The sequence below is a fragment of the Somniosus microcephalus genome, chromosome 19, assembly GCF_052327205.1.
Source record: "Somniosus microcephalus isolate GS21.2 chromosome 19, FLI_Smic_1.0, whole genome shotgun sequence".
Taxonomy (NCBI): domain Eukaryota; kingdom Metazoa; phylum Chordata; class Chondrichthyes; order Squaliformes; family Somniosidae; genus Somniosus; species Somniosus microcephalus.
In genome coordinates this window covers 33,736,839-33,755,330 of record NC_141005.1, presented here as the reverse complement: position 1 = coordinate 33,755,330, position 18,492 = coordinate 33,736,839, and the positions used below count along the sequence as shown (strand labels likewise).

General features: G+C 41.3%; 1 protein-coding gene across 4 annotated transcripts in view; it reads right to left on the bottom strand.

The window, feature by feature from the left end:
- Positions 1-838: 838 nt before the first annotated feature.
- Positions 839-18,492, bottom strand: part of ap1b1 (adaptor related protein complex 1 subunit beta 1) — a 107,153-nt gene continuing 89,499 nt past the window's right edge. For 3 of the 4 annotated variants that reach the window (XM_085961490.1, XM_085961492.1, XM_085961491.1), the window contains 4 exons: positions 17,894-17,978; positions 14,703-14,789; positions 4,126-4,280; positions 839-1,571 (listed from right to left, as the gene is read on the bottom strand). In XM_085961490.1, coding sequence (XP_085817616.1) covers positions 1,497-1,571; positions 4,126-4,280; positions 14,703-14,789; positions 17,894-17,978 — 402 coding nt within the window. In that variant the 3' untranslated portion in view covers positions 839-1,496. Of the gene's footprint in view, positions 1,572-4,125; positions 4,281-14,702; positions 14,790-17,310; positions 17,525-17,893; positions 17,979-18,492 lie in introns of those variants that run through there. The other variant, XR_015072307.1, reaches the window with a different exon arrangement.

The following is an 18,492-nucleotide window of genomic DNA, read 5'->3' as shown; positions in this document are numbered from 1 at the left end:
TTGGTGAATAATGCATTCTTCAGTGCAAAACCCAAATACCACCCGCGCCCCCCCCCGCCCCGAGGATGATATTATACTATAGTGTAAGAGCGGAGTTGCACAATTTCCTCTCCCCCCCCCACTTAATTTGTGTGTAACTGATTTACACTGGTTTTACGCCAAAACATCACTATGCGTGAATTTCCTCAATCGTTTGTGCCTCGAGAGGTGTCTGCTGAAACCCTCTGCTGCTCATTTACATAGCTCCGTGTCCCATACAAAAGACTAGCTTGCACAAATTTCCTGGATTTATGCAAATAATGCGCTGGCATGGATTTACGTCCAAACATTTAGGCCCAGCGAAGTCACCTAATATCAGTCTAGCTGAGTTTGAAGTGATTTTCTTTGCGATTTAAAAAAAGAAAATTCTTACCGAGACCTGCACTATACTTAACCAAAGTGCTCTCAGTGCGACCCACTGACGTGTTCAGAAGGGCTATGCAGCTGAAATGGCCTTCCCAACGGGCATAACCCGGTTTTGGATAATAATGGGAGAGGAGCAGAAGAGGCATGCAGCCCTGAGAGTAACGTGGCATGGCAGAAAACAGCAGCCCAATATATTTCCCCTATTGATCGCACTGCATTTAGGTTCGTTTGACCCTGGTTTTTATATTCAGAAAATCTACTCAACTTTGCAATTAGGATGTGAATTGCTCTACAAATCAGTTTAAAAAGAAAAGGGGGAACAATTTAACCTAACTTAAATGGTCACATTGAACCAGTTGAAACATTAATTCTCTCCAAACTAGTGCACCATCAGATACATCATAAAAAAAACACGAATGAGATAAAAATGGCATTTTGTTACACATTCAAATCAGCCTCCTGGGTACTTTTTCCCCACAAGTCCAGTTTATTTCTGATATGACTATTGATCAACACCTTAACATCAGCTGCAATGGTGGAACCCAAAGAGCATATTATCAGCATGAACCATATTACTAGTGTACAAATACACATAAAATGTCATACCACAAAATTTTAAAGTCACCACACATTATGAAGAGGATACAAATTCAAACAAGGACAATTACCCAACAGCTGGAATGGTGGTGTTTTGAGCACAGCCTCTTCACACACTAGGCAATTCACCATGTCATGATATTACATTACATTCATATGACCAGGTTTTGAGACAAATCAACATAGCAAATATCTGAATCTTGTATTTAGAGCAAATATCTGAATCTTGTATTTAGAGCTAGTTATCAGCGGAATAATGGATTTAGATATACTAGGATTATACAATAGACTTTAGTGTCAATGGGTCAATATACTCTGAGATCTTGAGTATACAATAAATACCCTTCACAATAATGCAACTTCTTCAGTGGCACCAGGGTGTCACATTTATAAATTCTGTCCATTATCAGTGCTTATAGGCTTCTGAAATAAACAAGGGAAATTAAACACCACAACTGCAGGGATCTTCTGCCAGACTTATGTCCTCAAATTGCTCAATTCTTCAAAATTATTTCATATGCCTGGAAAACATGTTGGGATACCTCTGGGGCTCTGCATTTCAGCGATAACTGCAATAAAGAGAAAGGTCAATAGCACAACCGTGTAGGGCCAGAGTTACATATTGCATTTTATTGCAATGGCTATGCTGCAAGAGCATCTTGTAAACTCTAGCTTGTCTGAAGATTGCACATTTACATTAGAAAAATGGAGTGTGCCCATCACATTTCAATGTGCATTAATGACATGAAAATATGCCCATTGAAATATATTACCTTTACCTCCAAGAACTGATTTTAATTAACTCTGAAGCTATTTTTTTTTTAAATAGATTTAGTCTTTACAATCGTGTTGGTTTGAAAAAGAGCACCATTTGGCACTTCATAAACTTAACATTGATCAGACCAGTACAGCGCTGAACATGAAACCACTGGGTGGCCATAATTTGCTCATTCGTACCAGCAGACAAGTATAAAAACAGCAAGTAATGAAACACAGCCTCTTCAAACAAAAGGCTCCATTGAATAGCAATGAAGGTGAAAACCACTCTATTTCATTAAATTGTATGAATAATCTACTTTGTAATCAGTAAAGGTCACAGCTATAGGTTCTTTGAACAATTAAGTGTAGGGAACAGAACGGATATATGAGAGAGGCACCCGTGGCTTTATGCAACGAATCCTTTTAAGTAAAACGATAAAGTAAATACCCAATTTACACTTTATGATGCATGAAGATGATTTTTAAATTTGTACAGCACTGATTTCCATCAGAGACAAGGCAATAATTGCCCAACATCTCCCTCTGGACTTTGCACAATAAATGTAATAGAGTGGTTTTCTAATTAGCAAGCAGAAAAAGACATGAAAACTGAAAAGAATTAATAAATTGATGTAAAGAATCAAGTTCATCCCCATAGAGAAGCACACCCTACAGAACATTGCTTTGGGGTAAGTACCAGGGGCATTTTACAATGGCACTGCTGCATTATTGGTACAAATATTTTTGAACATTCATACTTTACCTGGTGGCTTCTGAATTATGACATTAACCACATACAATTGGTTCATATAAATATTTAAGCAGCAAGTTATACAACATGTTACCAGCTCTGGGAGTTGTTTATGGACTGTACACAACACTGCTGAAACAATGGTGCCCTGTTAGCACACGTCAAGTTCAGCGGCTCACCTAGAGGGAGTACCAATTTTCCCCTCCCCACCCCAAAATTTGTGTTAATTAAATGTGTTGAAAGCAAAACATGTTGTATAAAAACATAGCAGGGATTGATAGTTTGGCCAAAAATGAACCATCCATGATGTCAGATAATAATGCAATTTGTACTTAAAAAAAAAAATGTAACAACTCTGTAGCCCCCATCCCCTGTTCAATTTACAATTAATGACAAGTCTCAATTTATGATGAGAAACGATCAATTTTCATGAGAAACACACAGGTCTAAGGAATTCTGACCACAAATATATATTTTTAATTATAATGCTTAATTCATAGTTAAGTGCTTGCAAGTAGCATTGGAGTTTATAACCAAGATAAATCGCAGTGCTAAGAATTTCCTGAAACCAGAAATCAGTTCCTGAAAATAATTTCAGCATCATCCGAACCAAATCAAACCCTGATTTAAAGTTCTAATCAACAACTTAATTGGGGAGTTGACAGTAAAAAGGCCGATCCAGTCATCATGGGATAGTGAATCAGCGACACTGAAAATAGGCATCAGAAAAAAGCTAGCCAGCAAAGCATAGCAAAAAAGACACTGCACAAGCATAGGGCAAAGAATGGAAGTGGCAAGTTTTTGCAACTGACTAAAATTAAATGAATTGCTAACCTCCAAATCCTGACCCGTAGGACAAAACCACCATGGCAGGCATGCAACAAAGGAAAAAAAAACCGTAACTATAAAATACTACAGCTTTTCCCCAACAGAAATAGAAAGAAAACCCGAGTCTTGATTAATATACAAATGGCATGTAGGGACATAACGCTGCAAAATATTAAGAACACACACACATAGGGAAGACTACACAATGATGCATATTACAGAACAAGGCAACAAAAGAAAGTTAAACTAAGACAGAGGCAAAGTACATTATTGTATTACTAAGTTTAATACTTAACAGTAATTAAGTTCACTTCTAAACAGTGGACAATTTAGAAGTACAGTAAGTGGTAAAACTGAATTTTATGCAATATATGACAGCCATGAAACTTAGAAATGAAACATTCTGAATAATTTTTGAAAGCTAGTAATAGGGGGCATTTCCACTGTCCTGATCTTATTCTACTTCAAGTAGAATGAGAAAAGTTGAAGGGAACGTCTGTATAGCTGCCAATAAATATAGCAGGAACTAGTAGCTTGTGAACAGGTTTCCCGATTCTGTGTTGGCTTGTTAAATGAATGCTAGCAATAAACTGAATTGCAGTATTCGAAGTACAGCAAAAACATATTGTACACAGCACATCACAAAAGGAAAAAGTACAAAATATAGTCCACCCCCCACCTTCCCAATAAAAGCTTTATTACAAAAAATAAGAATTTCAAATATTAAAGAACAAAGTAAAACTTTTAAAGGCATAAAAGGAGACACTATACTGTTTGACACTTACCGTGTAATTGGGGTTGCCAGGTTGGATCCTTAGCTCTGCTAAAACCCAGATTCCATTGGTCAGTTTTAGGGACTGATATAACATATCTTGCCCTTCAACATTCCTCTTTGCAACAGTGAAAATATTATTGCTTTGAAGCTTATTAGTGACTGCATCTGCAAGTTTAGAAAACAATGATCAGCAATCTTTTAATCAAAAAAGTACAAAAACTGGACAAATTCTATTGTTCAAACTTAAGTGCATAAGTTTGCAGCAGCCACCATTATCAGTATTTATCACTTAAGAGCTCTGGATCATCAGCATGGACAATTATTTTTGAGGCCAGCCTCTATAACCGATAGAAATGGTAGGCAGCCAATATAATAAAAGAACTGAATAGACACAAGGTGCAAATTTAAAATGTTGTTTGGCTCCTTGGTAATAGCCATGAAGGTTTCAAATTACTGAATGCCCTAATGCAATGCATTATGAAGCAGCGAGATAAAGCTCTACCTCCCACTGGTATCCTAATTTCAGCTGGCCACCTGGAAAGAGACTAAGTGGAAGATGCACCTAGAGTAGAAAATTGTAGAGATCAAGCCAGCCAACACTGCTCTCGAATAGCTCTTTTCACCCAATTTCATAGACTGGAAACATGACACTTGTATGCTCCCTTAATCAGGACAGTTTGAGACAAAGCAAAAAAATTCAAATGTAATAGAATACAATCAAATACAACTCAATTTAAATCTACGAGTACAATATTTTTTCAAAGATTGCTTTTGACTTGTGTTGCAAAAGGTGATATTGTACCAATACAAATTTATGATTTTTTTTCCCACTTCTGAGATGGCGTAAGAGAGTGCACTTTCAGAAGACAAAAAATATATTAATCTGGTGGTGGCTGCCATACTGTACTGAGTTTCAATGGCCAAGTCAGATTTTCCATAGCTTAATGCAGCATATCTATTAATTTGTTAACTTGGAACAATGTTTATACTGCAGTCTTACATGAATAAGATTTTATCGATTTCATACGAGCCTCTGATGCTAACAAGGAGTTACATAATCCATCTTAACTTAACAATCGAGATTGTATTATTTATTAAATATTAACAATTTGAAGCTACAAAAATCTCATTTTACTGATTTAAAACAATTCATAAACTGGTAGCATGGTAATCAAGTTTCCACATATTTTAATTATATTTCGTGTTCAATGCACAGCATTAAGATGATCAACTCTAGGGATTTCCCAATTAAGAAAAAAGGCATCTTTTAACATTATTGCTTAGAATAAATTCTTCTATTTGGAATAACAACAATTTATTCAATGGGAACTTTAAATGCAATTAACAGATGAGGACATGATGCTTCCCAAACAGAGCAAAGATTAAAAATCAGCTGTGTTTCAGCAGCATTGTTATAGCTGAACTATTTTGCTTCAATATAAAACCCCTTGATAATGTCCAAAGACCCAGCACCGTTAGAGTTCTAGCACATTGCAAGGTTTCTGCTGGTGCAATAGGTGAAAGTATATTCAGATCTGATTTTAAAAAGGAGACTTTCAGCTTAATAATGGAAATAAACCAGTCAAGTCTGAATAATTACTAGGTAGTTTTCAAAGTTAAATGTTGATGTTTACCTTTGATTCATTTGTTGCTACACAAATACTCTTTACTGATTAAAGTTAATGGCTTCAAACAACCTAGCCTAAAAACATTTATGGATGCGAGTAATGGACAAAGCAGAAGCTCAAGATTCAAATTCAGACGGTTGTGCATGTTATCCAAGACCATCAAAGGAAAAGCAATTCCTGCAGCACATCTACCAATGTTAGGTAGAACGATTCACTTCAGGAAACAGATATGAGAGGCCTAAAGCAATATTGAACTCGACTACGATACGGAGAGGGATCAGGAATTTCTTTGATTAAACGAACAGGGAAAAGCACTGAGCCAGAGATTGTACATCACCTCTCCTGGAAGGAAATAAATTGCCACGCGTCATGTCCTGCTATCAGACCAGATAAGTGGAGAAAACAAACACTGCTTTCTTACTTTTTTCCCCCTTTTGTAAAATAGTCAGGATAGATGGTGGCGTACATGTTAATTAACTTGAAATGTCCCCATTTAGATTATTTTCAGGTTTTCTATACGATTAGATTCCATTCCTACACTATTTTAAAAAGAAATCAGTGTTTTAGTCTTAAATCTACAAGGTGTTACAATACATCACACTTTATTGTCCTCGTACACTTTCAGCAAAAGCCAGTCAAGTCAGAATAATTACTAGGTAGCTTTTGTAACTAAATTTGGTGCAAGAGCTTTTGTTAATAGCTAAGCTATCAAGATCATGACCAGATTTTTGGAAGCAGGACTGTAGGATTACATAATAAAAACAGAAAATGCTGTAGACACTCAGGTCAGGCAGCATCTGTGAAGAGAGAGTGTTAACGTTTCAGGTCGATGACACCTCGTCAGGAATATACGGCACAGAAACAGGCCATTCGGCCCAACCAGTCCATGCCGGCGTTTATGCTCCACTCGAGCCTTCTCCCATCTTTCCTCATCTAAATCTAGCAACATAACCCTCTATTCCCTTCTGTCTCATATGCTTGTCTAACCTCCCCTTAAATGCATCTATACTATTCGCTTCAACCACTCCCTGTGGTAGCGAGTTCCACATTCTCACCACTCTTTGGGTAAAGAAGATTCTTCTGAATTCCCTATTGGATTTCTTGGTGACTATCTTATATTGATGGCCTTTAGGTATGCTCTTCCCCACAAGTGGAAACATTCTCTCTGTATCCACTCTATCAAAACCTTTCATAATTTTAAAGACCTCTATTAAGTCACCCCTCAGCCTTCTTTTTTCAGAAGAGAGAGACCCAGCCCGTTTATCCTTTCCCAATATGTATACCCTCGCATTTCTGGTATCATCCTTGTAAATCTCTGCACCCTCTCCAGTGTCTCTATCTTTTTATATGGCGACCAGAACTGTAAACAGTACTCCAAGTGTGGTCTAACCAAGGTTCGATACAGGCTTAGCACAACTTCCCTACTTTTCAATTCTATATCTCTAGAAGTAAACCAGTGTGCTTGGTTTGCTTTTTTTTTTTATATAAACGGCCTTGCTAACCTGTGTCGCAATTTTTAGTAATGTGTATTTGTACTCAGATCCCTTTGTTCCTCTACCCCACCTAGACTCACACCCTCCAAGTGATAAGTGACCTCCCTATTCTTCCTACCAAAATGTAATAACTCACATTTGCGTGTGTTGAATTTCATTTGCCAATTATATGCCCATTCTGCAAGTTTATTAATGTCCTCCTGTAACTTGTTGCAGTCCTCCTCAGTATTGACTATCCACCCCAATTTGGTGTTATCCACAAATTTAGAAAGTGTTTTTAATTCCAAAGTCTAAATCGTTAATATAAATTGTGAACAACAGTGGTCCCAGCACTGATCCTTATGGAACATCACTACCCACCTTCTGCCACTACAAATAGCTACCTTTTACCCCTACTTTCTGCTGTCTTGAAGCCAGCTAGCTATCCATTCTGTTACTTGTCCCCTGACTCCGCATTCTCTGACCTTGTTCATCAGTCTATTATGAGGTACCTTATCGAAGGCCTTTTGAAAATCTAGGTAAATTACATTTACTGCATTACCATGGTCTACTCTGTTACCTGTTCAAAAAATTCAAGGCTGGTCAAGCAAGACTTTCTCTTTTGAAATCCATGCTGACTATTCATTACAATGTTTTTGGATTCTAGATGTTCTTCTATTTTCTCCTTTAGTAGGGATTCCATTATTTTTCCTACCACCGACGTTAAGCTGACTGGTCTATAATTCCCTGGACAAGTTCTATCCCCCTTCTTAAATATAGGTATTACGTTAGCTATCCGCCAGTCCTCTGGCACTATACCTTTTTCGAACGAATTATTAAATATGCGTAGTAATGCCTCGGCTATCTCTTCCTTATATTTTTTTAATGCGTGGATGCCAGGGGTTTTATCCTCTTTGAGTTTGATTAGTTTACTTAATATATTCCCTCTATTTTAAATGCACTTATCACATTACTAATCCCATCATCCAACGTCATGTCCACCTGTTCTATCTCCCTGATAAATACTGAAGCAAAATAGTTATTTAATATTTCTGCCAGTGTGGTATTATCTGGTCTATCCCTTAATGGCCCTATTCCCATCCCAACCATCCTTTTTTATTGATGTGCTTGTAAAATATTTTACTATTTTGTCTTAGGTTAACATAAGAAATGTTCCTTGATAATTTAATTGTTTCTCTTTGCCTTCCTAATTGTTTTTCTGACTTCTCTCCTAATCTCTTCGTATTCTCCCTCATCATGCACTCCCCTACTGTCTATGTACTTAATGTATGCCTCTTTCCTTACCCTCAATTGTTCCCTTATGGCTTTATTCATCCATGGAGTCTCATTACTGTTTAGTTTGTTCTTTCCTTTTAGTGGAATATATTGTTCCTGTACTCTGTTGAACACCGTTTTAAATGTTTCCCATTGCTGTTCTACATTGTTGTTTGCCAATATTGTTGCCCATTTTATTTTCCCAAGTTCTATTCACAGCCCCTCAAAAATCAATTTTTCTCCAATCTATTACACTGGTTTTTGTCATACTTATGTCTTTCTCAATTACCATCTTAAAGCATATTATATTATGGTCACTATTGCCTAGATGTTCCCCTACTTTTACTTCTTATCTGCTCTGGTTCATTCCCCATTACGAGATCTAACAGCAAATCCTCCCTTGCTGAGTGTTTTACATATTGGGTTAGAAAGGAGTCCTGTACACATTGTAGGAACTCCATTCTTTTATCTTTACCTACCTCTTCTGTCCAATTAATATCGGGGTAGTTGAAATCCCCCATGATTATTATTGTTTTTTTTTTACTAATTTCCCTAATTTGTCTGCATATTTCTTCCTCCACCTCCCTTCCACTATTACGTGGTCTGTAGACTACACCTATTAGTGTGATTGATCTTTTATCTCTATCCATATGGATTCCAATTTGCCAGAGACCCGGGTTCGAATCCGGCCTCGGGTGACTGTGTGGAGTTTGCACATTCTCCCCGTGTTTGCGTGGGTTTCCTCCGGGTGCTCCGGTTTCCTCCCACAGTCCAAAGATGTGTGGGTTAGGTTGATTGGCTATGATAAATTGACCCTTAGTGTTAGGGGGATTAAATACGTGGGGTTACGGGGATAGGGTGGGATATGTGTTGGTGTAGGGGTTACGGGGATCGGGTGGGATATGTGTCGGTGCAGGCTCGATGGGCCGAAATGGCCTCTATCTGCACTGTGGGGTTTGTGATTCTGTGATTCTTTCTACTGCCATTATGTTATCCCTGATAAGTACAGCTACTCCATCTCCCCCTTTTCCCTCTCTATCTTTTCTAAATACATTATACCCTGCAATGTTTAATTCACAGTCCTGATTTTTCTGTAGCCATGTCTCAGCAATCCCTATTACGGCTGGCTCCTTGCAACGCAGGATTGCCTCCAGCTCCCCTGTTTTATTACGGCTGCTGTGTGCATTGCTGTACAATTTAACACATTTTTAATAGGATTTCCTCACTATGTTTAACCACCTTTTTAGACTCCTGTTCTATAACTATCTATTTCCTTGCCATCGATATCCTCCCTTACTTTATTCTTTCCTACGCTCTCTCTTCCTGTTTTGTTTATAATTAGGCTGGTTACATTTCTTGTAGATCCCCCCCCCCCCATCTTACTAGTTTAGAGCCTTTGTCACCTCCCTATTTACCCTTTCCGCTAGGACACGGGTCCCATCCCGGTTCAGATGGAGCCCGTCCCATCGATACAACTCCTTCCTGTCCCAGAACTGGTACCAGTGTCCCATGAAAAGGAACCCCTCTTTCCCACACCAGCCCTTTAGCCACATGTTAATTCTCCTGATCTGTCTGCTTCTATGTCAATTTGCATGTGGCTCGGGCAATAATCCAGAGATTATTAACCTGCTTTTTAATTTAGAACCTAACTCCGGATACTCCTTCAGCAGGATTTTCTACCGATGTAGTTTGGTCCAACATGGACCACGACAGCTGGATTTACCGCATCCCTTTCCAAGTTCCTCTCCAGCTGCCGTGAGATATCCCTTACCCTGGCACCGGGTAGACAACACACCTTTTGGGATTCTCATTCTTGGCTGCAGACGACGCTATCTATCCCCCTAATTAGAGTTCCCTATCACTACTACATTTCTAATCTGCTCTTCCTCCTCTTGGACAGCCTTCTGAGCCACGGTGCCTTGGTTTACATTGTGGCTGCCCTCCCTGCAGTGTTTCTGCTTGTCCTCACAGGTAGCGAGTACTACACACCTGCTGGACAGGACCAGTGTCTGCAGGACCTCCTTCTCGACCTCCTAAATCCCCGCTATCCAGCTCCCTAGCAGTCACACCCTCCCCTTCCTGAACCTGTGCTTTCCTCTGGGGTGTGACTGCATTCTGGATAAAACTGTCCAGAAATTCCTCCCCCTCCCTTATGTGTCAGAGTGTCTCCAACTCAGTTAAATATCCAGTTACAGAAATACAACTAGACCTAAATCTTAGTTATGCGTTGAAAGAGGTGAATGGTAGCTTAAATTGCAGTCTGTTGAATACTAGGGTTTGAATCCCCCACTCCTGTTTGGATAGATCGGGAAACTTTGGGCACAATCAGGAAACTGGATACAAATTGCGCAGTTTTTCAGATAAGTTACGGTTCAATTTTTCGCCCAAACTCATTTGCATAACTACAAACTTATAATCGTCCAGTGTAAAAGAACATAATTGTTTCTTTCTTTGCATTAAAAAATATTCACTGCTGTATTTTAAGAGTGACAACAGCCGAAAATGGGTTTAATCACAAAAAATAAGCATTTTTGCGAAGAGTGTCGAGTCCTCCACCTGTGAGTAATCAGATTTTAAATCACTGAAAATGAAAAAATATACTGAACCATACACCAGTTTTAGTAATTGAATTTTCTTTTAATATGTAAAAACTTTTAAAATGCGCGTACTAGTGCCTGTGCACCTAAAAAAAAGCTCAATTTGATGAGCCTCCTCGAACGGCCGCAATTGGCAGAAACTCTCCATGCCCATTATTTCGATCTAGGGGCGTGGCCAGTTTTGTGGGCAGGGCCAACTTCCGCGCAATACTTTTTAAACCAGCGTTAAAGAGCGCAGAAACACAATTTACACTTGACGTAACTTGTGTTTAAAAATCCGCAATCTTTTGCGCTGGTTCGGAGGATTTCAGCCGGATTACATTGATAAAACCAGCAGAAACTCTAGCCAGTTATCGCTCTATGCAATAATGTTGTCTTTTCTTCCGTTAGGCCACTCAAGGAAGAGTAGCATGCCAACCCATATAGCAGAATACACGCTTTTTGTTTCAAGGTGCCAGATAGCACTAATCTCCCGAGTGACACAAAATTATGAAAACACTTTTTTTGATAGAAATTAGGAGCAAGGGTGAAAGTTGATGCTTATTGTCCTGCTAAAGAAAATCTAAGAGTGAAGGGCTGAGCTCAAAAGACCAACTTGTAGCAGAAACCATGTCTAATGGCAGAACCGTTTACCATTAAACCTTCCGGCCTGGAGTATTCACAGGCTCAAAAGCCAAATATTTTAGTTAACAAGACAACAACAACTTGTATTTATATAGCACCTTTAACACAGGAAAACTTCCCAAGGTGTTTCACAGGAGCGTTAAACATAATTTGACCCCGAGCCACAGAGATATTAGGACAGGTGACCAAAAGCTTGGTTAAAGAGGTAGGTTTTAAGGAGCATCTTCAAGGAGGATGCTCAAGAGGCAGAGGGGTTTAGGAAGGGAATGAAGAAAGTTTCTGACCTCAATTTAAAAAATATTTAATGTACTAGATATCACATGAAAATGGATTCTGACAGGGGACCCATCTACTCAATACCGTTCTAGTACAGTAGATTGCTCCCTGGAAACCATTAAAGTTACAAACACGAGAACAAAGGCAGGTAAAGACCATCATGCCTATCTATGTTTATTTATCCATTAGATGATGCAGCCTTGTGCAGCATCCTCTCCAAACACTTAATACTAGCTCCTGGGAGATGCACAAAAAACAAACTAAGATTTCCTCAGCAAGTCAGAATTTACTGAAACAGAAGATAAATCCGTAATATAATAAACTTACTATGTATGTGGCACACTCCTAATTTATGACACAATCATGTTTGCAGTTACACACTTCTACCAATAAAATGGAGCTTCAATGGCTTCAGATCCCTATACCAATACATATTGCATCACTAAAGCATTGAGGGAATTTTGCTTTGTGCTGACTTTCTGCAAGCAGCTTAATGGTAGAGCAGCAGCTTAATGGTAGATTAATGGTAGAGCAGCAGCAGCCAAGCCGACCCGCTGGAGCACATCGGCCGGCAGCTCCTCGGCGGGAAGGAATTCCGACTGGGAGGAGGGGAGCCAAGCATGGCGGCCAGAGGCCGACCCGTGAAGAGAGAGAAGTAGGCCCCAGGCCGTGGAGCCGGCGACGGTGAAGAGGAGGCCGCATTGGAGCATTCACATCCCGATGATGTGTTCGGCGAGTCGGGCAGAGGAGCGCAGTGCAACAAGCAGCAGCAGCAGACTGACGACACGCTGCAGCACGTCGGCCGGCAGCTCCATTTCGGGTAACTCGCAGTCCGGATGGGAGGAGGGGAGCCGGGCATGGTGGCCAGAGCGGGAGAAGCAGGCCACCACACGTGGAGCTGGCAACAGTGAGGAGGAGGCCGCGGTGAAGAGGAGGACGGAGCGGCTGAGGGACATCGTGCTCCCACTGCCACGGGAAGCCATTGTATTGACTTTGAACGCTGCGCTGTATGTATAGCTGACGCGTCCCTACGGGGAACAAGCATTCCATTGTACTTGTTACATATGGCAAATAAATCTAATCTGAATCTGAACTAACTGTGCCTTAAGGAGGAACCTCCACATCCATGGTAGTTGACCTTTGATGGTTTTGCAAACTGACAGCAACACACAAATATTCAGAATAAGTTGATTCCATTGTGAAACATAGAAACATAGAAGATAGGAGCAGGAGTAGGCCATTCGGCCCTCGAGCCTGCTCCGCCATTCAACGAGATCATGGCTGATCATCCAAACCTTAGCACCCGGTCCCTACACCGACAGCCATCCCACCAAAGCCCTATCCCCGTAACCCCGCGTATTTAATCCCCCCTAACACTAAGGGTCAATTTTTATCATGGCCAATCAACCTAACCCACACATCTTTGGACTGTGGGAGGAAACCGGAGCACCCGGAGGAAACCCATGCAAACACGGGGAGAATGTGCAAGCTCCACACAGTCACCCGAGGCCGGATTTGAACCCGGGTCCCTGGCGCTGTGAGGCAACAGTGCTAACCACTACCTGCCCAGACATGACCAGTACCACGGTCATCAAATGCCTGAACGACCTCTTCGCCTTGTTCGGGTTCCCGAACTATATACATAGCGACCGGGGCTCATCCTTCATGAGCGAGGAACTTCGCCAGTTCCTACTAGCGAGAGGTATTGCTGCAAGCAGGACCACCAGCTACAACCCCCGAGGGAACGGCCAAGTGGAAAGAGAGAACGCGACTGTCTGGAAGGCCGTTCTCTTAGCCTTAAAGTCTAAGGGCCTCCCAACCTCTCGCTGGCAGGAAGTCCTCCCGGCAGCGCTGCATTCCATCCGGTCACTGCTTTGCACGGCCATTAACGCCACCCCCCATGAACGAATGTTTGTTTTCCCCAGGAAGTCGACTACGGGAACCTCGCTACCAACGTGGCTGACTTCTCCGGGGCCCGTCTTGCTGCGAAAGCATGTGAGGGCCCATAAAACGGACCCCCTGGTCGAGAGGGTGGACCTCCTGCACGCCAACCCCCAGTACGCCTATGTGGCATACCCAGACGGGCGGGAGGACACAGTCTCCTTACGAGACCTTGCACCCTCGGGCACCCCTGAGACACCACCGTTACCCCCCCCCACCACCCCCCCAAATCCAGCCCAGGTAGACGGCATGCCGGAACCCCACGAGCCTTCGCCGACCATGCAGACACCAGCATTAACATCGGATACTGCACCACCGCGCCGATCAGAAAGACTTACGAGGCCTCCGGACAGACTGACATACCCGAACTGGTAGTACACTTCACCCCGCCGGACTCAAATTTAAACAAGGGGTGAATGTGGTAAACCACTTTTATCGTTCACTATCGTTACACTATGGTTATCACTGTTGTATCACTACACAAGGTCACCTCTTGTCACGCTGTTATACCTGGGCTGACCACAGCTGACTCCGCCCATGGCTCCGCCTGCTTGCCCAGGTATAAAGGTGGTCGACTGGCTGATATTCCTCCTTGTTGGACCCGATCACCCACGAGGGTGGGCTCTGTTATTTAGCCAATAAAAACCTATAGTTACTATCTTAACTCGTCGCTTTTCATTGAATGAATTGATAGGTATATCAATAACAATTTAAACACTGGAGATACCAAGTACCTGATATTCCACCCATAATCAAAAAAATTGCACATTTTACCTGCATTAAGGTGGCAGTCTTTGATTTGGAATTGCACTTCATTCTCATTCGGAATGTCTTTCCAGGTTGCCAGAAAGATCTGTCGATCTGCACAGAAAATAAATGGGTGCTACAAGTTATTCATGACTTGCATTGGATCTAAAATTAATCAGAAAAATTCTAGTGCTGTTCATTCTAACAGGTACATAACAGCACCCTCCCTGAAGTATAAAGCTTTACACCATTCAAGTCATGTAGAAAGCTCAAACCTATGCAGCTACAGATGCCAGGAGCCTCTCGTACCTCACTTAAATGGCCTGTGAACATAGAAATTATCAGCAGGCTATTTGATAGTGGAATGCAAAGTCCCATCCGATCTTCACCTCGCACCCAGATATCAGCATGCCCAGTAGGGATTTTTCCCCTCATAGTTCAGGGACATTGAGGCTAATTGTTGAATTGTGAAAGCTCACTTAGAAGTCAAGTGAGAATATGATCAAGCTTGGCTTTAATGCCTTTCATGAGTGAATAGCCTGCTGATGCTGTGTAGGCTCACATGAAGAATGGGCATTTTGGTGCTGTGGAGGGTGCTGGCACCCATGGCCTTAGCAAGAGGTGGCACTTCCAGAAATAAAGAGAAAGTTAAGAAAGTAGTTGAGTACTAATTAAATACTTTACATTTAACTACTATTGTATTGTGTCCAATCAATCAATAAAATTCAATACTCTAAAAGCAAGTAGAGATAGATACGGAGGTCCATCCACGCCTATCGTGTTTGTAGTCCATCTGCATGCCAATGAGCGTCTAGATGAAACCTGGCCCTGTCTACTCATCCAGCTCATCTACCTAGAGGTGTTAATTTAGCCAGTAAACACCCATACAGGTACACTATCCCTTATCCGAAAGCCTTGGGACCAGCTGAGTTTCGGAATTCAGAAGGTATTATTATAAGACTGGGAAATTTGTATTTAATATAAATTTTAAGAGTTCAGGCTACCTCTTGCGACTGTTCCGTGTCTCATTCCCCTTCCTGCTTCTCTGGAAAGCCGGATATCGGCTGACTCCTAAGCTGGCCCGCAAATCAGGTCGGGGGTCGTCGGCGGGGTGGTGGTCGGGGGAAAAGAATATCGGACGGGCCGCGGTTCGGGGTGGGGGAGAAAAGAATATTGGACGGGCCGCTGTATTGTTGGGTTCACTCTCCCAGTACCTCCTTCACACTGCCTGGCTCGGCCTGCAATCTCCTACCCAGGAGGGAACTCTGTGACCCTCTGCCCTGCTCAGCGCAAGTCGTGCGCCACTCTGGTCATGTCGTGCGCACGACTTACGCTGAACGAAAAAACTTCGGTTTTGAGGTTTTCGGTTTTCAGAAGTTCGGATAAAGGATAATCTACCTGTAGTAGGAAATGAATTTGACTGCTGCAAGAAAATGTTTTACCAAGAACTTGTTTTTGACCTCCAGTAAAAGACTTCAACTGACACTATGTCTGAGGGCCAGAGCTTGGATTGACACTTGGGAAAGACTGGAGGTCAAACCATTTGTAATAACGAAGCTTTCTATCCTGACAAGCCCATAATTGGACTAATATGAAATTTGTAATGTAGAATTGGGCTTCAAGATTTACCAACAAACCTAGCTACTTGGAGTAGAGGTTGGTGTGCTTGGCAGTCCTCTTGGGAGGGTGTCCCTCAGCAAATTTTTCACAAGGAACCCTTTAAAAATACATTAGTGAACCAGATGGATTTTTACGACAATGAATTTCATGGTTACCATTACTGATGCTAGCTTTTCATTCCACATTTATTTAATTAACTGAATGTCTTGATCATTAGTCCAGGCTTCTGGAATACTAATCCAGCAACATAACCACTACGTTACCGTTCACACGCATTCGGAGAGCACACACACGGCTGTGTGAAGGGGTTTTGGGTACTGAGCAGCACTTTGCAGGTTCATTTTGATTTGCCCTTCCTTGCTTCGCCAGCACTCTGAGGTAGCGCCTCGCTGCTCGGTCTTTGCGCCTTAAGACAGGTGTAAAGCACCTGATTTAGCGCTCCAATCACCTCCAGGGGCGATAAAAGCCAAGTTTGCCATCGGAGGCGATAATTAGCGCCAGGCGCTAAACTTTGCGCACAGCCGATAATGGTGCCCCAAATGGGCGATGCTGAATTTTTCCCCTCATATCTTTAACAAAAGTAGAGGTTAGAAGAATTTATTTGTTAATCAGAGGATTGTTAGGACATGGAATGCCCTACCAGAAACAGTAGTGGAAGCAGAATCCAGAATAGCTTTTTAAAGGGAAATTGATAAATATTTGAAAAAGAAATATTTAAAAAGGGCAGGGGAATGGGACCAAGTGGAAAGCTGTTTCAGAGAACCAGCAAAGGCTAATGGACTGTTGGGCTTTTGTGATATACAATTCTCTGACTAGCTAAAATTAAAGCTCACATGCCAAAAATAGATGGAAGATTTCTCACTGGAGTAACAATTTTGATTGCAATAAGAGAAAGTGCAAGAGAGAAAAAGCATGGAAAGCTGTACAGGAAACTTTCGATTAACCGGCACCTAAATAACCAGAAATGTCGGTTAACTGGCAAAATTCAGGAGTAGGTTCAGGTAACTTTTATTACTTTTTTTACTCCATTTGTTGCTGTGCAAGGGTGTGGCTGCAGCTGTTGCTAAGCTAGAGACGCTTGCAACTTGTGCCCATTGTTCTGAAGCACAGGGTTTGTTGCTTTATACGGCGCTCTCAGCTCCGTATCTTTTACTATAGCGTTCGGTTATCCAGAATTTTTGATGAACCGGCACCACGTCGGTCCCGTCCGTGCCGGATAAAAAAGTTTCCTGTATAAAGCAGAATGCAATCTTCAAAAGGAAGGAACATTTCCCGGAGTATAGAATGTGGACAACGAATAGTAGTTAAACATAATTTCCAATATAAAGCATGTTTCAATTTTTTTTAATCAGCTTGCAACAGAAAGGTTAAGGTACACTGAAATAACAGCATAGAACTGTGCAAAAATTCAGAACTAGTTACATTTCCAATCAGCTCACACATTCAGATTCAGCACAAAGAATTCAATTAGATACTATCACAAGTAAACTAAGTTTTGTTTTCATTTTCAGGGGATCTTTTTAATGTCTGCTACTGGTAATTAGTGCCTTCATTCATCCATCCTAAACAACTGCGCTAGGAATACTGGAAACACTCACCCATCTTTCCATCTTCCACAAACAGCATATTAATTGGGTACAGGCAACTGAAGTAGAAGACATCAATATTGTTCTTTACTGCAACCTGTTCACAAAAGTAAAAATTAGAATTATGGTGTTTTAGCTCTCTTAAAATGTCAGTGATTTTCCTGCATCAGTTGTTCTGTCCTTGTAGACAAATGCCACAGTAGATAGATGCACTACAAAGTTACTTCAATTGCTTAAAATAAAAGCATTTAAAACACCATGTAGAATGTTTGATAGCCAGTTTGTGCTGTAATTGTGGAGTACCCTCTACTTCCAGCCACTCAAATATTTTACTTTGAAGCATGAGCTCAGGCCCAACTGTTTTTCCAAATTTATAAAACAAAAGCTGTAAGCAGCAGATTCTAATAAGCTGGCTTGAATTACAACAATATTTTAGGAAAAATTGTAAATATAAGGCTGTATATTCCGATCACTACAGGTGTGTACGGGCTGTGTACACACCCGTAGGGACATTGGAAATGCCGGTTTCAGGCATGCCAAGCGCATGCGCTGAAAACCGACATTTCCGATCTCGGATGCCTGTCCTAGAGAAGGGCCTCTGCGGGCGGAGT